At 36.4% G+C, this 18,736-nt stretch overlaps 1 protein-coding gene across 1 annotated transcript; it reads left to right on the top strand.

Annotated features, from left to right (window-relative positions):
• The first annotated feature begins 1,496 nt into the window (after positions 1–1,496).
• Positions 1,497–12,865, top strand: PDK4 (pyruvate dehydrogenase kinase 4). Its single transcript, XM_042918187.1, has 11 exons — positions 1,497–1,892; positions 2,651–2,792; positions 3,938–4,009; positions 4,775–4,959; positions 5,122–5,208; positions 5,692–5,769; positions 7,490–7,566; positions 9,570–9,668; positions 9,869–9,979; positions 10,282–10,395; positions 11,533–12,865. Exons 1-11 carry the CDS (start codon positions 1,763–1,765, stop codon positions 11,674–11,676), a joined length of 1,239 nt encoding a protein of 412 aa, XP_042774121.1. The 5' UTR covers positions 1,497–1,762; the 3' UTR covers positions 11,677–12,865.
• The last annotated feature ends 5,871 nt before the right edge of the window (positions 12,866–18,736 follow it).

Raw genomic sequence — 18,736 nt, 5'->3', positions numbered from 1 at the left:
CTATTCCAAATCCCACATACATGGGAAGAAAAGCAAATGGATTCTTTCACTTCTGTTCTTAGGATGTAATACAGGGGGAAAAAGTGAGAAGGGATTTTTACCTTAAATTTACTTGCTTCATCAGAGAGAGTTTTACTTCATTGTCTGGCTTCTTGAACATGGTTTTTGTTTTGTTTTTCTTTTTTCCTTTTTCCTTTTCTCTCTTTCTCTTTTGGCTTCTCCAGCTATGCAAATATGGAATAAAGGATTCAGAGTACAAAAACCTATCTCCAGGAGCAGATGGGTGACTCAGTCGGTTAACTGTCAGACTCTTGATCTCAGCTCGGGTCTTGGTTTTGGGATGGTGAATTTGGGTTCTGCTTTGGGCTCCCTGCTAGGTATGAAGCCTACTTTAAAAAACAAACAAACAAACAAAATCAAAACAAAGCAAAAACCTATCTCCAAGTGTAGATGCAACTTGGAGCTTCCCCTGTGTTTCCAAAACTGTTTAAGCTTGAGTAGGCATAAGCAGGGTAGGAATCACAAAGAGAGAATCAGACTTGGTCCGAACCCTGATCTTCTACAGGGAAGGGGGTTCAGAGAGGACAATATAATAGGATAAGTAGTTATAATATAATGACAGAAGTAACAATGTCCATAGTGGGAGAAGAATGGAGGAGAGGCAATCAGGAAAGATCTCTCACAGCACATAGTTTGTGCTGGACATTTAAGAGTAGAAAAGAATGTCTTAGGCAAAGATTTGGATTAAAGACATTCTGTACAGGAGGTCAGAGTGAGCAAATTCTCTGGTGGTAGAAGAAGGCAAGTTAAACTGACACATTGATCCCTTTTTAACTTTGTTTTTCATTAAACCTAATGAAGAGAGTTAAACCTAATGAAGACAATGTATTACTGGAGAAAAACAAATTGATGGCCTTTTATGGCCATAAGAAAAAAAAAATGTATTTGGGACAGTTACTCAAGTCCGAGTCCCAGCAAAAGGAACTTTCAGTTCCTGACTTGTACCCTTTGCTCCTGAAGAAAAAGCTGGAAGAACTCTTTAGGCTATTTATTTCTTCTAGGCAGGGAAGCTCATACTTTTGAGTGCAGCTGATTGGCTACTGTAAAAGCCCGCTCTGAGCAGGAACCAATCACATCCCGGAGCCCAGATTCTTGGAAATAGTTTCTGGCCAAGAATCCGTGACATTGAGACAGCCTCCCACTTGTAAACAAGGACGAGTCTGGGCGGGTCCCCAGCCTACGCGATCGGCGACCCTGTCCCAAGGGGCTGATGATCTTGACCCCAAGTACCTCCAAATGCCCGCTTCACCTTTCCTCCTCCCCCCACTTACTCCTCACAGCCTCGGGTACTGGTGCCAGGTCTCTCCACCGACAGGACCCCGCGGCCGGGGGCGGGGCCCAAAGTTCTTTATCTGAGCTGATTGGCACGGCCCCAGTTCTGGACGCGTCTCCAAGTCCCAGTGACTCCTCCCCTTTGGAGTTGGGGGGAGCGTGTGGGGACACAAATAAAACCACGGGAGGCGGCGGGTGGTGGCCAAACGCGAACTTGAGTCTCCAGCCGCTCGCTGTTCCTCCGACTCACTGCCGGCCACCTCCACTCGGAAGCACCCCCCGAAACTCAGCCCAGGCCAGGTGCACAAGCCAGCCCACCCTCCTCTCTTCCTAGACGCGCACCGCCCCCTCCTCTGTCCCTGGTTTTGCTTTCCTCAGCCTACGTCCCTTAAGCCAGCCCCAGCGCTCGCCAGGTAGGGTGGGCATCAAGATGAAAGCGGCCCGCTTCGTGATGCGCAGCGCCGGCTCGCTGAGCGGCGCCAGCCTGGTGCCCCGCGAGGTCGAGCATTTTTCGCGCTACAGTCCGTCCCCACTGTCCATGAAGCAGCTCCTGGACTTTGGTGAGCTGGGAAGTAGGGCTGGGTGGGGGCGCTGGGGTTGGGGAGCTGCCTTAACTTTCAGCCCTTGTGCAGGGAGGGCTGCGCTCACTGCTTAAAATAACTGGGGTCCCCAATCCTGCTGAACCCTGGAGCCTCGACGCCTGTGCACCCTGCCCTTTCCTAGATCTGCCTTATTTCTGACAGTTTGTTGCCTACAGGTGAAGGCCACTTGCTGACCCGCTGATACTGGATGGTTTGAGCTCATCTTTCCGTCCAAACCTTCCAGTCAAAATACTTTTTGCTTTCAGTCACCATTTCACAATGGATTAAAAACTTTATCCCCTCCTCAACAACATAATACTTTTTTGGAGAAGATTCCTAATGTTATAAAGTAGCCTCAAATTAATTGAAATTTTAGCCCTTAACCACCTTCCTTATCCCTCTGCTCCAATTTCATATCTAGAACTCTCTGAACCAAGTTGTCTGGTTAACATAGTGGTGTTGACTGAGCTACAGTATATTCTGACTTCATGGAAATTAATCCTCTTTCAAAAAAAGAAAACAATAATTCTCATATTGGTCATCTAAAAAAAAAGTAAAGAAAAAGACAATGAAGAAGGAGATACTTACTTCTGAATTACCTATAAATAATAATCCAACTGAGGGTGAACTATAATTGTATGATGTGTGTGTGTTCAATATTGGATAGTTAATGTTATTCAAATGTATCATTTGGATCTACTTTTTTCCAAAAACTAAATAAATGTTATTTATTACAGGTTCTGAAAATGCATGTGAAAGAACTTCCTTTGCATTTTTGCGACAAGAATTGCCTGTGAGGCTAGCCAATATCCTGAAGGAAATTGACATCCTCCCTGATCGATTAGTCAATACCTCTTCAGTGCAATTAGTTAAAAGCTGGTAAGTGGTCAATCATTCCAGAACAGTCTCTGTTTTGAAGACAAGTATCTGAGTATGAATTCTTATAATTTATTAACATCATAATTGGAAAACAGGTGGTCTGAACAGTAACTATTTTTGAAAGATGTAAAGATTTTTTAGTAATTCAGAGTAAGTTATCATAAGGACAGTTATAAAGCTATAAACAGACATTTTATCCTGAAAAAGTACATACTTTCACAATATAATTGTATTTTAAATAATAAAAGACAGGGTTTGATATTGCAAAAGAAATCCTACTCGAGAAACAGACTACTTAAAGGGTCTAATCTTTGTTACTTACAAACTGATTAACAGCAGGCTTTGGGTTCAAATCCTGCCTCTGCAGGATTCTCTATACCTTAATTCCTCCATCTGTGATAGAGGAAAACAAAGTATATGCTTCAAAGGAATATGTGAATGAAATTAAATGAGCTAATTCATTAAAGTACTTAAAATAGTACTTGGCACACAGGCAGCACTTAGTGTGTCATTATCATCTCATTTTAAAGATAAGGATACTGAGGCTTGGAGAGGGTAAATCACCCAAAGGAAAAGATTTTCAGAGAAAAGGACCAAGGTATGCAGACAGTCACCTTACATCACTCTAATCCACTGACTGCACAGCTTTTTGTTCATTGATTCAAGAAATGCATATTGTATTATATTATATTATATTATATTATATTATATTATATTATTAAGCAATTATAATCTGAAACACATATTAAAAATTACCGTTTGAAACTCATATTAAATCTAGTATTTACTGACTTTCATGACTTCTACTCACCTATGAATGAATATAGTGGGAAAAAATAGGACGAAGTCTTCCTTAAAAAGTTATTTCTAAATGCTATAGAAAAAGAAAACATTTGTCAGATAAAACAAAAAACTGACTACTGATTTGGAATGATTAAAGAAATATAAATTTTACGTTAGAAAGTTGAACGTTAAAGTTGTAGCTTCGTATTTTTTTTAAATTATATTGTTTTCCAGATGCCTTGAAAGAAAGTTTTAATTTTAAACATAGTTCTTTCTCTTTTTGAAAGTCATTTTGAAATGAGTTAGCCACTTGTATCTGACTGCTCAATTTTGAAACTTAAAGCACACATGTCACTTTATAGGTATATCCAGAGCCTGATGGATTTGGTAGAATTCCATGAGAAAAGCCCAGAGGACCAGAAAGCATTATCAGAGTAAGTTCTATGCATTGGAATAAGAGTCTAAAACTTTGGCTATTTCCAGACATACTCCTCAGATTTTTTTTTAGACATAAATTAAAGGAACTACAACTCTGAATGACAAATAATCTCCCCTTTACAAATGACAAGTTTGGGCTTGTTGGTTTTTTAAAATTGATAAAGAATGATAGCATTGAAAATGATGCTGAGTATGAACAAGTGCGGAGAACTTTTTATTTTTAAGGAATTCTATTTTTACTATAAATTTAGTCTGATGATGGGATTTGCAAGTGGATTTACTATTGCATAATATTAATAAATGTCATTGTCACGGGAGATTAGACACTTCCCTTCAGAGTCACTGACAGTTTCTGACTATAAGAATAAGAAAGAAGAATCTTTTTATAAATTTGACAAGAAAATTCAAAAGTTTTTCCCACAATGGCACTCTAGAATCCTCCTTCGTAGTAATTATTTTTTAAGTATTATTTTTTAAAGAGAATGCATAAGGAACTCTTAGAATGAATTCACCAGTTAGAAAGCTGGTACGTTTACATGTAAGTTAGAAGCTAAATAAATCTGTTTGTGATACTATTTCCTCTACATAGTCAAAGAATCTGTAGTGAGAGCCTTAATAAAACTTCATCCAAACATTTTATCATTTGAGTTTGTTAGATGGGTACTTACAAAAAGCTTTAGCTTTCTTTGAAATAATCTAAGGACTATAAGTGAAAGAAACTTATTTGAACTTTCACTAACTGTTCATGTGTTTTGGCTTAGTTTTGTAGATACTCTCATCACAGTTCGAAATAGACACCACAATGTGGTTCCTACAATGGCACAAGGAATCATAGAATATAAAGATGGCTGTACAGTTGACCCAGTCACCAATCAAAATCTTCAGTATTTCTTGGATCGATTTTATATGAACCGTATTTCTACCCGGATGCTGATGAACCAGCACAGTAAGTTAGTTCATCATGCTCATGGCATACGGAGATGGGTGTAGAATATAAGCTAGACCCCAACCAGATGTTCTGTTATTCGGGGGCTCACATTCGTTTACAACGGTAGCTTTAATTATTACTATCCTGATGTTTATAACAACTGTTCTTATTTGTCAACAGTTCTTATATTTAGTGACTCACAGACAGGAAACCCAAGTCACATTGGAAGCATTGATCCAAACTGTGACGTGGCAGCTGTGGTCCAAGGTAATTTCTAGATTTCTGTATTCCTCTGATTAAAAATACATGCGATATGATTGACATGTCTATAGTTAAGATGACTTTGTGAATGAATTTGTATTCAGAGTGTTCCATTTATATTTTATAAATACTGTCATGAAGGTCATTTGCTTTGGAAAGTCAGGGGTTTAAACATTCATTTATAAAATTATAAGAATCCAAACGTGAATGGCTAATCTCCATATTCTTATATATTTATTTGATCTCCGAAGTGTGCATAATCCTATTGCTACAGCTATAACTTAACCACTGCCTTAATTTTTTCTTCAATAAAATATTTAAAAGGTATTTTTTCAGGTAAATAAACACGTACTCTAAAGAACATTTCAGATATTTAGGGTACAAGGTAGTACACAACTAACTACATGAAAGATTACATGAAAAGATTACATGAAAATTTTACTTGGCATAAGTGTTTTTCATCATTATGAAAAAAACCTTCTATTTCAGATGCCTTTGAATGTTCAAAGATGCTTTGTGACCAGTATTATTTAACATCACCAGAATTAAAACTCACACAAGTGAATGGTAAGCTATAAATAAAACATATTTTAATTTATAGAAAATTCACTACTCTCCCAGTATGATTACTTCTTGTAAATACAGAGCAACTTCTGTGTTGCTTTTCTCCCTTCTGAACTTGTCTAGAATTTGTACACTTCTTTTTTGAAGCCAAGGTTCTCTTTATCTCAACTGGAAAGTTCCAATTGAGCATATTCAGTTGCTGCTGCTGATTCATAAAGAAGAATGGTTTAAACAAATAATTTAAGATTTAGAGTAGCCACAAAGTTCCAGTATCTTAGATCAAAAAGATAGCTTATTACAGAATATAGGAGTCGGGGAGGCCAGAAATAGGAGGAACCACTGGTTGTGGATGTATGCTCCTGGAGAAGTTACTCATAAGAACTGGGGGGAAAACACTTTAAATTTACTGTAAGAAATAAGCTAGTCCTAGAAGGCCAAATACTGTATGATTCCACTTATCTGAGGTATAGAAAATATTCAAACTCTGAGAGGCAAAGAGTTGAATGGTGGTTGTCAGAGGCTGGGGGCTGGGGGAAATGGGGAGTTGCTATTTAATGGGTGTAAAATCTCAGTTACGTAAGATTAGTAAATTCTAGAGATCTGCTGTACAACACCATGCCTACAGTTAATAATACTATGTTGTATGCTTAGATATTTAAGAAGGTAGATCTCATGTTAAATGTTCTTTTAAAAATGTTTTTAAATTAAAAATAAAATTATTTTAATTGCACTATAAGTATACACCACTGTTTTGGAAGCAAAGCATACTTCAGTGACTTCAACTCTAGGGCACCTGAAAAGACAGGGTCTTCCCACCTTGAAGTGATAATATGATGAATGTCAGGCTCTGTTTTTATCTTATCCCATGGTGCTTCTTAAAGAAAAACAGTAAAAATTAAGTTGTTGGAATTAAAAGTGACCTAACTTATGGACTGGGGATATGTAAATATAATTGCTGAATTAAAAATAGGAATACAAATAAAGATTGAAAAATACCTCTAAGCATTAACAGCACTGTTGCATAATACTTGTAGATAAACTGCTTGAACTGTTTGATCAAATAAACAGGGAATTGTGCCAGACCTTCTGTTTTCTGATTCAGACTTTGCCAAGGCCTGGAACACCAGAGAATAATACTTTTATTTTTCTTCTCAAACAGTATTATGAGGTTTTTGTTTCTCTGTTTTCTTTAACCTCTCAGTGAAATGTAAACATATTTTGCCTGTAAGATTTAATGTTTGGGTGATAAAGATCAAGAATAATCAGATATGCTGTTTCCCATAAAATATGAAAATTATAGTTAGCATTAATTTCAATGTTATGCTATGGACATATTTATTTTTTTCTTCTTTCTTAAAATGCATATAATTTTAACTCTGAAATTGCCCAGGACAAAAGTTATGAAAGCAGAAACAAATAATCCACATAATCTAATTTCATAATCACCCTTGTGACACACTTCATCTGACTTTATACATTGTTAGAGAAATGCAAAAACTTAATCATAGAGCACAAGACAGCAACTGTAATAGCATTTTGATAATAAGCCAGTTGTGTTTACTGTTTAAGAGGGAAGCTTCTTGGGGAGAGTTTCGGAGTAAAGAAAGATGGGGAGTATTCTAATTTTGAGAATAAGGGGTATCTGTTAATTCACATAGATATGGAAGTTTGTTTTAATGAAATATTTGCTTGCTGATTTTAAATGAGTTTAAATTTTTTCTAGGGAAATTTCCAGGCCAGCCAATTCACATTGTGTATGTACCTTCTCACCTTCATCATATGCTCTTTGAACTATTCAAGGTATGACACTTCACAATATAATTTCAATTTTGTGGGTTTTTTTATTTTTAATTCACAGGTTACATTTTTATTTCCTTTATCATTTCCTACTCAATGGGAGCATCACTGCCTTCTCCCGAACATGATTCAGTACTCCTAGCAGAAGGAAGCTCCAGTTAATGTTTGAAAGGGCACATGCAGTTCATTGTAACATTAAAACATACTTGAGAATGCACAATATGATTCACGATGTCTTTAGTGCTCCCTGTTCTTATTATTTTCTCAGGTGTCCAACAAAGCACTAGTCATTCATGCATTTGTTAAGGAAGGTCATTGGATAAATGTTCCAGTGAATGAGGCCTTGTTACCTCCACCCCCACAGGACACTCCAGCTCCAAATCCAGACATGGCAGGGCTCCAACCTGAGTCTGGAATATACTCAGAAGGCAGGGAAGGCAGTTCCTTCCATGATCAGCTTTAACATGCATATGAATCACCTGGGGTTTTGTTAAAAATGAAAACTTTGGGGGCGCCTGGGTCGCTCAGTTGGTTAAGCATCCTTGGGCTCAGGTCATGATCTCAAAGTTCGTGAGTCAGAGCCCTGAGTCAGAGCCCTGCGTTGGGCTCTGTGCTGACATCTCAGAGCCTGGAGCCTGCTTCAGATGCTGTGTCTCCCTCTCTCTCTCTCTCTGCCTCTCTCTCTCTCTCTCTCTCTCAAAAATAAACATTAAAAAAATTTTCTGATAAAAAAATGCAAATTCTGATTCAGTGGAACTGTTATGGGGTTTAGAATTTTTAATAAGCCAACAGGTGATGTTGCTGGTCCACACTCCACACTTTCAATAGCAAGACTGTGGTTCAGTGCTTCTCAAACTTCAGTATGCATTAGAATCATCTGGAAACCCTGTTAAAACACAGATTCTTAGCCTCAGCCCCAGATATTGCGATTCTGTATATCTGAGAATTTGCATTTCTAACAAGCTCGCAAAGGATGTGAATGTTACTGGTCTGGGGTAGCCAGGTACTATGGATCAAATCCTGTCCTGGGTTTTAACATCAAATTAAAACTGTGCTCACACCGAAAAAAAGCTCCGTGATGTTTTTCAAGAATCCCTTGGACTGAAAGAGGAGGAAGCCTAAAAAAAGTGAAATTTGCCTCTAATTCTGATATAGCTTTTCTCAGACTCACTGTTTCTTACCTTATTCTAATGTTAGTGCAATGAGGTATCGATTGTACTACAAACATCTGATCTATTTTCTTTTACTTCAGCTAATGATTAGAACTTGCTATTATATACAAACCAGAAAGCAGATAATGTACTGCAAAAAGGTTAGAGAGGAAAATGGGTGAAATAAACCAAAACTTTATCTGCCTGAGATTCATGCATTTGTCTGAAAACTTGTTTGAGTTTCTTCTTCTGTTGAAGGACAAAAGATGCTTTTTTCGTTAATTTCATTTATTTTTTTAAATTGAATAGTCCAAGTCCTAGAGTTATTTTGCCATCATTGGTAAAAGTTAAGATGATAATCAAATGCAAATTGAAATTTAATTTAGAATTATTTACTATCCTTTTAAATAGTAACAACCTTTCCCAGCAAGTTTTATAAAAGCCAATAAATTGGTTCAATGATTCACTGTTCATTTGTTATGTAATAGTCTTTGGTGCTTGGATGTAAAATGTAATGGAAAGACAAAAAAGAGAGAGCCAGGAAATGGACTATAAAAACCAATTTCTACATTTAAATTAAGCTTACAAATAAGAACTTGACAGCTAGCAGAATTGTTTTTCCATTAGACATTACTCCCAGGAGCTATATTACATGGTAAATGAATATTTTTCATTATACATCCTGCATGACACATTCATAAATGGCTATTTACAGAGCTGTTTTACTACTAACTTAAAAAAAAATAGGAACTTTGAATTGCCCTCTGAGCTGCTTTTATTTTAAACATAAAAAACAGTTATTTATTGTTTCTCATTCTTCTGCCATTGAATTCCTTATGGTTTTGATTTCCTTAGAATGCAATGAGAGCAACAGTTGAACACCAGGAAAATCGGCCTTCCCTTACACCAATTGAAGTGATTGTTGTCTTGGGAAAAGAAGACCTTACAATTAAGGTAACCATTCTCTGCGTTTCTTTTGAGTCTCTCTTGAGACAAGTAAAAATGTGTCCATAACAATCAAGCTCTCTGCTTTTAGCAACAGATCAAAGGCATGTATACCAGGTGATTTTTAAATGAAGGAAAAAATATTTTTCTATAGATAAATGCACATTGTTTTTCATGTATAGCTTTGGTGACTTGTTTGTTTGCTTAAGATTTCAGACAGAGGAGGTGGTGTTCCCCTGAGGATCATCGACCGCCTCTTTAGTTACACATACTCCACTGCGCCAACGCCTGTGATGGATAATTCCCGGAATGCTCCTTTGGTAAGACCAATTAAATGACTAAGTTCATCCCAGCCACTCAGTTCTAAATGTAAAGCAAGGATTACAAGGACGTGTTTAGTCAAGTCAGTCCGTTTAGTTAAATTGGGCATGGGGGGTTTGAGGAAGAATGATACAGCCAGCTGAAAATGGTAAAACAATTCTACAGGAGGTGTCTGATTGGAAGCAGAAAATATTTATCTAGGTTCTAGAACATCAGTTTTGGGGAGGATAACTCCTCCCTCCATTTTGTATTTCAGTGATCAGGTACACTTCTTTGCCAATAACTGATTTTTCCCCTCTAGGCTGGTTTTGGTTACGGCTTGCCAATTTCTCGTCTGTATGCCAAGTACTTTCAAGGAGATCTGAATCTCTACTCTTTGTCAGGATATGGAACAGATGCCATCATCTACTTAAAGGTATCCTTTAAATGCAATAGAAACAATCATAGTTCTGAAAACAATGCCTCCTTTACAGACCCGAGTTCCATGGTCCACAGTAAATACCCCAAACTGAGTTAATGCAAATAATGATGACTACAAGTCATTTTATTTTCTGTTTGGTATGTGTAGGTATATAATTTAAAATTTACTATGGTAACTTACCAAACTGGAAGTGGGGCCAGGGTCCCTGCCTCAAGTGAAGCAAAATTAGTTCTCAAGAAGCATGCAAGTTTCCAAATGAGGAGATGCTCATGTGAATTTTTAAAATCAACACCTTTTGGCATCTGTGAGAATAGTGGGGAGTATATGCTAATAATGTTCCAGCCTAGAAAACAACTGATATCAACACACCGAAGACGTTAGGCTGACCTTATTAGAAATCCAGGGAAGGAAAAACTAACTGCTCACAAGCTGTCAGTGGGATGTCTGGCAATTCCTGATTAAACTTTAAAACTTGGTACATGTTTTTTCTATTTCTGATAAAGCCTCAATTTATTTGTTAAGGTCACTGCCCTTATTCGTTAATCATTTTCCAACTGTTTTGACTGAACATGTATTTACAGATTTTAGCGACTAAAACATTAAGCTTGCAGGCTCCCATTTTGTGCAAGGGAATTATTTGCCAAGAGGACTTTGACTACCTGAAATAGTTAATGTATTCATTTCTTAAATGAGCAAAAGTCTTCAAAGTACTGGGAAAGATTAAGAGATCATAGATTTATAGTCTCAGATTTTAATAAATTAATTGTATCAGATTAGGGCTCTATCACAGATACAAAGGTTTTTGTAAAGAAAGAAGAGCTTTGCTATTCAGCTCTATCACGTCAGCAATATCCAAACAAGGGGCATGTGTAAATATTGAATACAAATTCTGTTCCCCAATTTATAATTGTATATATACTGTTTCAGCCCCTATAGGGTAGAAATAACATTTGCTTTTTTTAGTTTTCTTTTATACATGCCTAGCATACTATGGATTGTGGTGTGTTCTTATTACTGAATCAATCAAGAGATGTATTTGAATGTTTGAGTAATTTTGAATAATCACTTCAAATACAAATTACGCCATGAATAACTTCTTTGGTTTGATTTTTCTTCCCTGTCTTCTTTCAGGCCTTATCTTCAGAGTCTGTAGAAAAACTCCCCGTCTTTAACAAATCAGCCTTCAAACATTATCAGATGAGCATTGAGGCTGATGACTGGTGTATCCCAAGCAAGGAACCAAGGAACTTGGCAAAGGAGAAAATGGCTCTGTGAAAAGGGACACTCAGGACACTCTAAGGGATCAAAGTGGGCCTATGCCAGTGCTGCTTCTTGAGTGTTTGTGTGTGAACTCCTGTTTCCTCAAAAACAAACAAAAGCAACCCCTTGATCACAACAGTGGTGCAAAGAGGAACGACACCCGTTTCCGTGACCCAGGACAGTGTAACGTAGGCATTAACAGATGGCCAGTCTCTATTCTTTTAATGTAGCCTAACGTATGAGCTTATATCAAATCCTGAAGCAGAAGAAAGCCTCAAGTGTCCATGTCTTTATCAATAAGAATGGGAGTAGAGTAAAGTGAAGATATAAGCTAACAGTTTCAATAGACTGATATTTAGGCCTCTGGTTGATGGCAAAAGACACTGGTATTTATTGCACACCGAATGTCAATATGCCAGTATTCCCCTGCCATCAAAGGGCTGGGGCGTAGTTTAGGCTATGAGATTAGACGTGTACATAAATGTACATCTCACACATTTCTATGCGCTGCAGTGGGGGTAAGCTGGTGACTAAATAACATTTACTTTGAATGTTATTTGAATGAGGAAGAAAGAATCAAGACATTTCATTCAAAGTTGCACCCAAGGCATTGGGCCCGTGTAAAAACCTCAGAAGAAAACCTCTTCTGATATAGTGTCTTCATTATGCTGCTTTCCTGTTCACACTTCATGTAATAAGTGAACAACACAATATTGCCAGGTGCCTGCCTAGTCTTGAGTGAGTTTTAAAATATGCACTGAATTCAGGATGTCGGCAATTAGCAGGGGAGGAGAATTGCCAAAGTGATAACAACGATATCTCTCACCTTGCTTTATTTTTAAATGAAATGGTAGGTTGGAAAAGCCAATGTTAGGGAAAGAAATCATGCATTCAGAACCTAACTCGGTAGCAGGGGCTGTTCTCTACCCTGTAGTGGTGGTAATCCAATGATGGTATCCATTTTCTAGGCTTAACAAGATATATTTTTGTTATATTTAATTATATCCTCTACACTCCTGCATTACTATGTCTATAAAAACAATTTCTAATTTTCAAATGGCTTGAGAACATTAGAATTTAAATACTTTTGGGGATATTTTTAACAAATAGCCTGGGAGTAAGAGGTTTTCATGCCAGGATACTTTCATTTGAATCATTGAGAGAGGGCTGGTAAATGAAAGTTGTAATGCATATGGAAATTTGTGGGGCTCAAATATAATATGCAGGTTGACAGGCCAGTCTACTATATAACTCCCACAAAAGGAATGGAAAAATGAAGGAAGGAAGGAAGGAAAGAAGGAAGGAAGGAAGGAAGGAAGAAGGAGGGAAGGAGAAAAGAAAGGGAGGAAGGAAGGAAACAGAAGGCAGGCATCTTGCTTTTTTCCCTACAAGTTATTTCAAGAAATTATCTATATTTTCATAGATAAATTACTGGCAAGAGGATGAATGGATGTCTTTCAAAACACAATGGCTTCTTTAAATGGTTCTCTTACTCTTGTGAGATAATAGGCTTTAATGAGGTAATAAACTCACCTGTTCAAATTGATGTATAAACCAGGATTTAGAGAAAAATATAGAATCTTCTGCATTGTTAAATAATCGGTACTGTTTGTATATGTTGAATTTAACATTTTTGTGTAATTTTCTTGTGGCTTAGAGTTGTGGTGTTTCTTGTAGTGGCCAAAAGGGCCTCAAACAATTTGTTGTGGATGTCAGACTTATCATGAGAAGTCCTGCATAGCAACTTTTCTTGATGGTGGGACTCTGGCTCATGCATTTATCGATTACACAAAACTATTTACAATAGGTTATTTGACTTTTCAGTTTTTACTTACTGAAATTTAAACGTTGCATATAAATACTTGTATTTACCAAAGATTTAAAGCAGTTGATTAAGTAACCCAAACACTGTGAACTATCTTTAAAATACTAGAGAAAAAAATGTTAATATCTCAATAACATCAACTGGGTAAATGGAGTTCTATGAAATAGAAACAGTCTACATTGGTATTTGTAAAATCTGCGGAAGAACTTTAGGATTCTAGCTGTTGGATACTGAATGTTCAGGCCCACTTAAGTTATTGATGTATAAATTGTGTTTTTGTTTCTATGTACAATGAGATGTAACCATTTTTATAATAAATATTTTTATTATAATAGTAAACATGGTCTTTTGATTTTCATTTCTCAAATTAATGGCAAAGTACTGAGAAAAATTTGAGGTAAAATTTTCCTCACTTTGTATTCAAATCTAATTTATCTATATATTGGGTATAGCCTTTTAAAAGTATTGAAAGTAACTAAAAATCTTGATTTTTAAACAAAAGATAAATACTTTACAGCAGTCCAGAAATTTCTGATTGTCCTTGGGTATGCCCCAATAGCACATAGTACATAGTATGATTACTTCCATAAATATATTCAATAATAATTTCTGTGATGCATGTATTCTGTATAATTTTTGGTACATTAAAAGTTTCATTTGGTGACTGTTTTTACATAATAAATACAGTAAAGTACCAAAATAATGATAATTTACATTCCCAAACAACTTCTGGATTAAATATCTGAATAATAATAAGGTAGAAATTGAATAGAAAATACTAAATTAATCTTTACACAGTCTTTCTTAACTAATTTAATCCTGATTTATCTTTAAAAAAATTTTTTTTTAACATTTATTTATTTTTGAGACAGAGAGAGACAGAGCATGAACGGGGGAGGGTCAGAGAGAGGGAGACACAGAATCTGAAACAGGCTCCAGGCTCTGAGCTGTCAGCACAGAGCCCAACTCGGGGCTCGAACCCGTGGACCGTGAGATCATGACCTGAGCCGAAGTTGGCCGCTTAACCGACTGAGCCACCCAGGCGCCCCAATCCTGCTTTATCTTTAGACAATATCCTTTGCCTACATTCATAATACCCTTATGGCAAAGTTTTGTAAATAAAAAAGAAAAAGGTGGGGGCAGAGGAAAAAGGAAGAAAGAAAGGAAAGAAAAAGAGAAAGAGAAAGAAGGAAGGAAGGAAGGAAGGAAGAAAGGAAGGAAGGAAAAGTGGAATAGGCTTGTCATAACTAAATTCTAAAATCTTCTCAGAATAATCATATTTGAATCAGAAATGTCATCAACCTAAGGCATTAGACCTGACAAAGCATATTGTAAAGCCCTTTATCAATGATACTCAGGGGAAGTACTCACCATGCCTCTAAGGAAAGTGCATGCACACATGTGCACACACACAAACATGTACACATACACACACACACACACACACACACACGGATTTAGGGGTACAGTTTTCTTGGATTAAGCTGCTTGGAAGGTAGAGGCTTAGTGCACTTTGCAGGCCCAGAACGTTCATCCACATTTCCATAAAAACTGCAAGACTTCAGTCCCCACAATTCTGTATGTATGTATGCACACATACATCTTTTTGACTCCAGTCCAAGGTTACTAATTTTCAAGTTAAACAAAGTTGGCCAAATTTTCATCAAACCATCTTTATACCATTTCTCCCAAATTTCAAATTTGGCTAGAAACGGCAAAACTTTTGATCTTAACTACAATGACATGTGCAGAAAGAGAGAAATCACTGTGAGCTAGCAGCTTAAGTATTGACCTTGATAATGTCTTCATTTTCCTAGTATACTTTCAAATAGTGCACTTAACACTTAGATGTGTACCAACACTGCAAATGTCCATGAACTCTTCCAGATCACTTCCATATGGCCTGGTGAAAGAATTGAGGGACTTTCATAATTTCACAGGAGTTTAGGAAAGAAGTCCCTAAGCCTCCAGCCACGAACACTTAGAGCATCAGGGTTTTTATTTCCATTAACATTTTATCCATATATCTCTCTTTTTGATTTTTCACTTTTTTATCTTACATCACAGTTATTTAGGCAGTCCATAAACAGTCACTGGATAAAAATATGAATAAATGAATAAACACATAAACATAAAATTTCATACAATTTTATGCTTTAAATGATATCCAAGAAGTTTAACAACATTGCAGAAACTCTGGAATACTTTTCCAGCAAGTTAAATTGCAACTGGTCTTTGTTTAAGATCACTCTCTGTTGGTCATCTTTAGCCATTGGAAATTATCACATATTTCAAAACAAATGAAATAACAGGTAAAAGTTATTACCACTCAGGAAATTTCTTGAGCAAATGGGTCAGTATTTCAGATCTATGAGTATTCTTTCTTCTTGTTCACCTTGGACTCAGATGAAAAAATATCACCATCTGTATTTCATGGCCCCTTAATGGAAATGAGCAACTGTCTTTTAATGAGATTTTTCAGTCCCTACTCAAGTGCAAATAAACATTAGAAGCCACTCAAAACCAACAGAAATGTCAGTAGCCTTGAGAACATGTTGAATCTACTAAATGAAGTGAAAATGATGTGAGCTGTCTTAGTGATAAATTCAGCAAGAAAATGATAAAGTTTATCAATGCATTATGAGACATCATTTTCATGTTTACTGCTACCATTTAAAGTAATGAAAATAACATGGGACTGGTTGTCAAATAATGCAATAGAGCTAGGAGTTATTTATTAGCATACTGTTTTCCATAAATGTAAAAGGATGTTTTAATATCTCAGACAAATAACATACTGCATAGCCAAGTCTTGAGGCTTTTTTTCCTATCAGTTCCATTATGCCCTTTAATGTTTCTAGCCCCAAAATATACTTTGATAGTTGGTAGAATTGCCCTTGACTCAGTGTTTTTCTTTTAAATTCAATTTAAAGCATAACAAAATTTGTTCAAAATCACAAATTTATGATCCGGAAATAAAATTAAAAATTGAAAACAAAAGTAACAGCCTTACACTGTGTTCTTAGGCAATTATCTTTATGTCTTTGGGTCACAGTTTTCTCTTATCCCTAAATGAGATCTAGCTATTTAACACACTTCTAAAGTTTTGAATCTATATTTTCTAATAATTCTTTACTGCATACTCTGCCTCCAATCTTTCTCCAATCCAAATTAGGCTTCTCATAATATTTCTGCTGACTTTCCAGTGCCTAAAAATCTGATATTGATAGTTTTCTGCATGACCAACCTCACAGTTTACACCTCCCATTACATACATAGCTCAAATCTCATTTTCATGGACTGAGCATCCCAGTCCAAAGTGGCCTCTCTCCCAACTTTCTCCTCTAAAGTCTCACATGGTTAAGATCATTTTAGTTTTTGTTACATAATTCTTAAGCTTCTTAGTTACACGTTATAGAGAGGTATAGAATCCAGAAACCCAACTAGACAATGTGTTCCATGCAATCCAGGACCATTAATCTTTACCTATATATATATAAAAAAAAAATGAGGTTAGCCCTGTCTCATGCATAATTGACATTGAAAAGCATTTCTTGAGAGACAGAGAAAAACAAGAGAACAATTCCTAAATGGGCAGATTATTTTCTATTTATCTAAAATCAAAGCCACCCATCTTAATATTTTTTAATGACTCTCAGCATTTCATCTTAATCTGGGAAGGATTCATGTTTTATTTTGTCATGGATTATGGCTGTAATATATACATATAAACTAACCAAAACCTTTTATTTAAGGCTTAAAACCAGGTCTTTGTCCTCAAGGAGCTTAGAGTCCTAGAAAAGAATTAAAGAGACACAAGACACATGAGGAGTTAAATCATGACCAATGATTTCAATAACAGTTCAAGTCAACAATAGAGGAAATGCCATAATTCTTAACATATATAGCCAGACAAATGAACTACCATTAATTGCTATAGAAATTTAAAGAAGGAAAGGTGATTTCAGGCTAAATTGACTAGGTGGAAAGAGGCCAATTGACATGGAGGAAGTGGGGAGAAGACCATGAAGAAAGTGTCTGGAGAGAAGTTGGAGCTCATCTGCAGAGAGTAATGTCTGGATATAGTACGTGAGGCATCAAGGAGCCAATTACTAGGATAGTGAAAGGATCAACACAGATCTGTTGACTAAATCTTAAAATCATATATTTCATTACCAGTTTATTTACAAAATACATTGCAGCAATCAACGCAATTTTCTTAAGTGAAAAACTAATTTCATCTTCAAATAACAAAAGCAACATCCTTGGTATGTTAATCAGTGAGTGAAAACAGTGGGTTTTCAGCCTGACTGCCTAGAGTTCCATGCCACCTCTGCCACTTAATAGCCAATGGGAGTGACATAACCTCTCTCTGCCTTAGTCTTCTGGTGTGTGAAATGGGGATAATACAGCATCTTCTTTATAGGGATCTATGAAAATTAAAATGAACCTTATATGTAAAGCATTTATAACAGTTCTTGGCACATAACACATATTATATAGAATTAGTTCTTCTATCCATAAGGTTGTTTAAGTTTTAGATACTGGAACCTTCTGTTGAGCTTCTATACAAATGAGTTGATAGCAATAAAAATAAAGTACCATCCTTCAGATAGGAAGTCATACAGTGTGAACACACAGTATCAGTGACAGTAACAAATTTGCTCTAATATTTCCTATTGCCTGATTTTGACTCTGGGGTTAGATTGTTAGGTCAAAGCATGCTTTGTGACCCAAAAGTGCTGAGCAAGACGAAAATCTCTTCAGGTAAGAATCAAACATAGACCTTGACCTCTCTGGTAATGCCATCCAACCAAAAACCGGGTGGATGGTGATGCCACGTGTTACCTAATGAGATCTATTAACTCTTTTGGGTCCCTTTGAGAGTGCTGCACAAGGCTGCCCCTCCCTGAACACGGAGGAGATGCCAGCTCACCACACTTAATAAATAAACACACGGACAGCTTAATGCACACTTTGCCCAAAGCACACTCTCAATAATTATTTGTTGAATGCATGAAAAGAGACTTAAGCCATTAAAGCAACAATCAGGCTTTAGATGTTCCCTAAGCAGCCTCTTTCCCCTTCTAAATATTATATTTCATCTTGTGAAAGCAGACCTCCAAATGATAATAAAAACAAGCACATCACATAGTCTTTAAAAAACCTTTGAAAATAGTTCCCTGGCTTGTTGGAAAGTAGAGAATGTTTTCCTCCTTTTTTTTTTTTCTTAGAATGTTTGACAATAGT

Source organism: Panthera leo, chromosome A2 (genome assembly GCF_018350215.1).
Source record: "Panthera leo isolate Ple1 chromosome A2, P.leo_Ple1_pat1.1, whole genome shotgun sequence".
NCBI lineage: Eukaryota > Metazoa > Chordata > Mammalia > Carnivora > Felidae > Panthera > Panthera leo.
Note: the sequence above shows the minus strand (reverse complement) of the source record. Positions and strands in the feature narration are given on the sequence as shown.